The 6,226-nt window shown below is 41.6% G+C and overlaps 1 protein-coding gene across 1 annotated transcript; it reads left to right on the plus strand.

Moving 5' to 3' along the window:
* Positions 1-225: 225 nt before the first annotated feature.
* LOC147316422 (uncharacterized) lies at positions 226-4,247 on the plus strand. Its single transcript, XM_086259927.1, has one exon. The coding sequence runs from the start codon at positions 747-749 to the stop codon at positions 1,971-1,973; it is 1,227 nt and encodes a 408-aa protein (XP_086116053.1). The 5' UTR covers positions 226-746; the 3' UTR covers positions 1,974-4,247.
* Positions 4,248-6,226: the final 1,979 nt, after the last annotated feature.

Genomic DNA, 6,226 nt, shown 5'->3' on the forward strand with positions numbered 1-6,226 from the left:
TCTCGCGGCAAAGTTCGAACCACTTCATGAACCAGTCACGTGGTACAGCCGGGCAGCGAGGCTTCGGACGTCATCATTTTCAGCTCCTCCCATAAATGAAGCAAGCCTCGATACGCGCATCGTGGAAGGAGGGACGCACTATCACCATTGTTGCACATTTGAACTGTTGTCACCTTGCTGCACTGTAAATAAATGCACTGTCATTATTTCTGAGCTCCGCGCCTGAGTCCACTCTTTAACAACCGTGACAGGTCCGAGGCTTTTGCGGCCTGCTCTTTCCCCGATCTAGTTTTGCTCATATTTCGTACACCGTAGCCTTGAAGATGTAAAAAGTGCCTCAGAGCAGCACACGGGCGTGTTATCGTACTGTTGTTAAAAGTTCGTTAGTTTTGGAGCAATGGAATTATGAAACAAGTTAGTCCATTGAGGAGCCCTGTACAACACGTCTTCACATGGCTACCAGACACGCCCCCCGTCATTTTGTTATTATTCAATTCAGAACTGCCCAGACCAGACACAGTGACGTTTCACCAGAATCCCTTTGATCTCTGGTCTTCTTTATGACATCAGCACACGAAAACCTATAAATAGGGGAGAGGTTCTCACTCTTGGCAGTCTTTCAAAGAGAGTGGAAGAATTCACTAGGCAGGAAACTACTGGAAACTTGCGTTTCTGACACAGTTGACGGTATTTTTAAAAAATCTTTTAGTTGGTACAGAGATTTAGCATCAACTTCAATTTGAAATATGAGTCTGTCAAATCCTGTTGTATGCAACATGAGAGCCGAGAACGAAAAACTTAAACAGCAAATCAAAGAGCTGAAAAATGAGAATAAAACTCTCAAACAACAAAACTCTACCATACGTGACCTTAAAGTCGAGAACGCCGACCTTAAGGAGCAAAAAAGAGAGCTCATAAATGAGAACAAGATTCTCCAAAAAAACATTGAAGTTCTCTTCAAACGAAGTGGGTTCTCTAAAAACAAGAGGAAAAGAGACCTGCAACTAGAGAATGAAACAATTCACTTCAAAATTCAAGAGCTGGAATATTTGAATACAGTTCTACAGGATTCACAAAGCTTCAATAGCAAAGAAATTCAGCAACACAAAGAGGTGATGCAGGAAATGCAGGATGAAATCAGAGAGCTGCAAAGCAAAAAGGCAGGCTATGTTATAAAAGTGAAAGGCATGGAAAAGGACAACCAGTCTTTAAGAGAGGAAAATGATGTGATGATAAAACGCATGTGTGAGCTGAAAAGGGACTTTGAAAAGGAAAAAGATGACATGCAACAGGAAATACAGGCTGTTAAAACTGAGCTCCATCAGGCAAACACAGCCTTTAAAGAGTTACAAGAGAGTGAAGAAAGAAAAAGGATCATGAATGAGGAAAACAAAACAACGGACAGTGAACAGCTCAGACAGACCCTGGAACTCCAATGCTTTGCACATGAAATTGACATATTGAGGCGGCATAACGAACTTCTTGAACAGGACCTCCAGGAGCTTTCCAAAAGGAGTGGTGATTCTCAAAAAGAACTGAAACCACACGATGAGGGTGCGAAAGGAGAATCACGGATCTTCAAAGCCACTGAGAAAGACTCCCAACATGATGTTAACGTGACCAACAGAGAAAAGGAGTTGTTGTGCCATGAATTTGAGGAAAAGAAAAGAGAGCTTGAAGAGGTCAAGAAAAATCTGTATGATTCACAGGAAGCCTTGACAACAGAAGACATGGCGTTGCAAACCCAAGCTCAGACTCCCAAAGTTTCACAGGAAGCACATAACGATCTGATAAACAACTACGATGTCCAAGTTGACATACTCAAACAACAAAATAAGGCCTTAGAAAATAAGGTTAGTGACCTTACCAAAAAGATGTGGAATGGACGGGAAGCGATGAGACAAATGGAAAAGAACTTTCAAGAACAAAGGAAGCTACTCGAAAATCTCCGAGGAGAATTCGAGGAAATTTAGCACAACTAGGACTTTGGCCCTCCCTATTAAAGCTGGTTAACGCAGGTTCAATAGGGCTATAACTTAGACAATGGAAGTTCATTTGATTTAATTGGCCCAAAATGAGTGACTGCACCCAGACACTCAGTAGCAAAAAAATTACAGAGATTCAAGAGAGAAAACTGTTTCTGCATAGACTCCTATAGTACTGCAAGTTGTGTCATCGCTTGGTGTCCTGCATAGAGTGCAGGTTTAAGGTATCTACGTATCTTTCAGAATTAGAAGCTATGCTGCGTCAGGGGTTATAACAGCTGTGCCCCCCCCCAACCGGTCGAGGCAGATGGCCGCCCCTCACTGAGCCTGGTTCTGCCGAAAGTTTCTTCCTGTTAAAAGGGAGTTTTTCTTTCCCACCGTCACCAATGGCCTCGATGACTGATAACCTTCACAGACACTGTCATCAAGGGTTTGCTCACAGGGGATCATCTGATTGTTGGGGGGTTTTCTCTCTTATATTGTATGGTCTTTACCTTACAATATAAACAGCCGAGAAGCGGCTATTTTTGTGATCCGGTGCTTTAGAAATACATCTTAGCTGAACTGAACTCCATAACATCTGGACCGAAATGCCTACACACAACGGTAGGCATTTCAATCAAGAGCTCTGTCCAAAACGTTCAGTGACAAGCATCAGCACCAGGATTGTTTTTTAGCTCACCAACAGTTTTTTATTGTAACTGCAACTTTGTAAGACTGGGTTGGGAGATGTTCTTGTGGTGAGCTTTTATTCACATAATTGGTTTCTTTAATAGTGAAATAAAATAAATTTGTATAACTGGAAACAGCGTTCTCATGTGTGATTATCACATTGTATTCTTTAAACCATGTAACAGAATATATAATATATATAATTTACTCATAGTCATATTAATGTCTAATGTGATTGAGTTTCCTCATCTCTACTTATGTGCTGATGTGTTCACTGAGGCCATTGTATGGTCCATTTTGGCTGCATTTCCATGTTTTAAACATGAAATTTGCTTATTTAAAGGGTGTCTCATGTATCTCTTATGCAGAAATATGTGTTGCCTAGCTGGACAAATGTAGCACAGGTCTACTATTATTGGCCTAATGTATTTTAACAATCATTTCAGCATCCAGATAATCTCTTTCATACTCCCTTAGATGAATTTAGCCTGGTTGTCATGAAATAGGCATTTGAAACAATAACTACCAGTATCTTCGAATGTGTGTGATTGCACTAATCCTACACATTCTTTGCAAGACAACTGGGTGCTTTTATGTAAAGAATGATCTGAGAACACTGAGGCTAATGAAGTAACAAGAGAAACATAGTAAGTAGTCTTTCAGTTTGCATGATCAATTTGGATTATTGTTCATTTTCATTTACCATGTCAACATGTTTTAGAGCAACGTTTTCTGATTTTGAGCTCTTTTAGGTGTAAGTCATCGTCAGTGATCACCCTAAGCCCAAAGCAACACCAAACATGGGCAACCAAAATGCATCATTTTGTTAGCATGTAATTGTTCTCCCAATTCTTAGAAATCAGGAAACAACAAAAATAACAATTTTAACTTACAGACATGAAACACTCCCCCCACCCTGGAAAAAAGTCCATTTTGCCTTTTACAAAAATATAAGGTTAGTGTAATGTTAGATTTTGCATTACTACCTATGACTGAGACCTCAAAGGTAATTCCTCGACTGCTTCAGTAACAGCCTGGTTGATTTTAACAAGTTAAGTAAATTTGCGGTCAATTTAGACTCAATTCAAAATCTCCTACTTGGGACGAACACTAAATGTAAATAGCTGACTTTCTAAATAAACCTATCCATCTTTGCAAGGTCAATTTTTGCTTTCACTAAATTCCAAATGTTTAGCCATAATTAGCTTAGCTGTCCTACTCTTGTTACTGCTCTTTCCTACTGCTGTTACAATCAAATGAACATCTCTGCAAAGATAAATTAGCTGAGACCTTAGGTTGATGGTAGTTACTAGCAAACACAGAAACGTACATACACTATATAGTACAGTTCTATGATACATCACCAAATAGAACAATTTGTGGCAATGCAGACAAGCAGAGAAACAGTTTAATTCGTTGAATTTGTTCACTTGATCGGAGGTGTGTTTCCTGCAGATATACAACATCGGATCTCAATGATTTTAAATGAGTAAAAACCCTTGTGCGTTTAACCGGATTATTTATACCTTTAACATTCCAGCTTATAAAATGAAGAGCAGATGCCTTTGCCACTCCATACTATTCATTCACTCTCACATTCACACACTGGTGGAGGGAGCTACAGTTGTAGCCACAGCTGCTCTGGGGCAGACTGACAGAAGCCAGGCTGCCATATCGCGCCATCGGCCCCTCTGGCCAACACCAGTAGGGAAGTAGGGTAAAGTGTCTTCCCCAAGGACACAACGACCAGGACAGAGAGCCCAGGGATTGAACCGGCGACCTTCCGGTTATGGATGCAATTCCCAACCCCCTGAGCCACGGTCGCCCGTAATAAATAAATAATAAATAAAGGGAGAGTGGAGGATTATGGAGAAGCAGAGAGAGGACTGTGTTGTGAGACGGGCATTTGTGCTGTAAAGCTGGGCGTGTTGCCTGCTTGTCTATTTAACAGTGATGAAAATGATATTAAATAAATCTCTTAGTGTGTTAATACAGGAGGCTACGGACCTGGACCAACCGCCCACCACAGCGACCAGAGCAAAATGATAGTGATGGGAACCACACCCAGCAAGAATCAGCACCAGGAGAGAAGTAGAGGAGAAACTAAGAGAAGCTGTAACTCATAAAATCGGGTTGAAATTTGGGGCCAACGGACTTGTGGAGGTTGGGAAAGCGTCCGGAGCATCGCAACAAAAGGTGAAACAAAAACACACAAGCAGAGAAACGTGAGAGAAAAGCTCCTTTTAAGGAAACACCGGCAAGGTTAAAGCAGGGAAACTTAACCTACACCTGTTGTTAAATGATGAAGTTTATCCACTACTAACAAATAAACCCTCTGGGTTGCAGGACAACAACTTAACTTCAAAGAAAAAGAAAAGAAAGAGACTGGTATGACCAACCAGTGATGAGACAACAAATTCAGTGGTTAAGAGTCAAATTGTGAGATGTTTCCTGCTGATTGAACAACACAAGTGAGTTACTGACGGAAGGAAAATTCTCTTTTGTGCTTTTAAACATGATCTTAAGAATTTAAACATGTACCTGCGTTGTCCTGTCAGCTTGGTGGGCTATGAGTTGATTATATCGTGAGAAAAAAAACAAATAAAGGGGAGAGAAGGCTGACACGGCCTGGTCCGGTGTCTCTCCCCTCTCTTTGTGACACAGCCAACACAACATCATTTTCCTGTTCGTCTGTTTTTGTTTTGTTTTTTGTTTTTTCTCTGTATGTTTAATTACAGGCTGCTTTGCCGGCCCTGGAAGCCGAGGCTGACCTGGACTTCTGCTCTCCCCTCTACCATCTTTGACGTGACCCTGACCAAACGCTGCAGCAGCTGGACCCACAACAACAACCTGAAAATGTCAACAGTGCAGCAGGAAAAGGATCTCATGCAGCGGAGACGGAGAGCGCCAAACCTAAGGCCCGCTGTTACGTTCTTAGGCTACGTCCACACGTACACGGGTATTTTTGAAAACGGAGATTTTCCGTTTTCGTTTTAAAAAATAATCCCGTCCACACATAAAGGCAGGAATGAAGGAAAACGCTGCTATGAACATGCCAAAGCAGCAGGTGGCGCTAGATTCCTAACCGTGCAGAAATGTTGGCCAATCAGAAGTCTAGAAGCCTCGGTGGGAAAAAGTAAATAAAGCTGGGGCATAGAAGCAGAACCGAGTCGTATGTGTGGAGGGACAGTAACTGTGTGTATATGTAAGCATGTAAACACTGCAGAGAGTAGAATTAACAGTCTTGTAGAAATTCATTTCACCGAAACAATAACGTGGCGCACAGTGTGACGTCAAAAACTGCGCACACCTTTGACGCTGCGTTTTCTCCGTTTTTCTTGTCCACACGTAAATGCAAAAACGGAGTTTTCAAAAATCTTCGTTTTCAGTGACCAAAAACGCCGTTTACGTGTGGACAAAAGGTGCAAACACATAGAAAAATCTGCGTTTTCAAAAATACCCGGGTACGTGTGGACGTAGCCTTAGTCTAAGCGTGTATTGAACGCAACAAGAAATTGGCCCCACTCAGCACCACCCAAGAAAGAACACAAACAGTCGAATCTTTTAAA

Source organism: Aulonocara sp. 'chitande type north' Nkhata Bay, linkage group LG13 (assembly GCF_057382095.1).
Source record: "Aulonocara sp. 'chitande type north' Nkhata Bay isolate Kocher_YH1m ecotype deep benthic linkage group LG13, A_spYH_male_GT1.1, whole genome shotgun sequence".
NCBI lineage: Eukaryota > Metazoa > Chordata > Actinopteri > Cichliformes > Cichlidae > Aulonocara > Aulonocara sp. 'chitande type north' Nkhata Bay.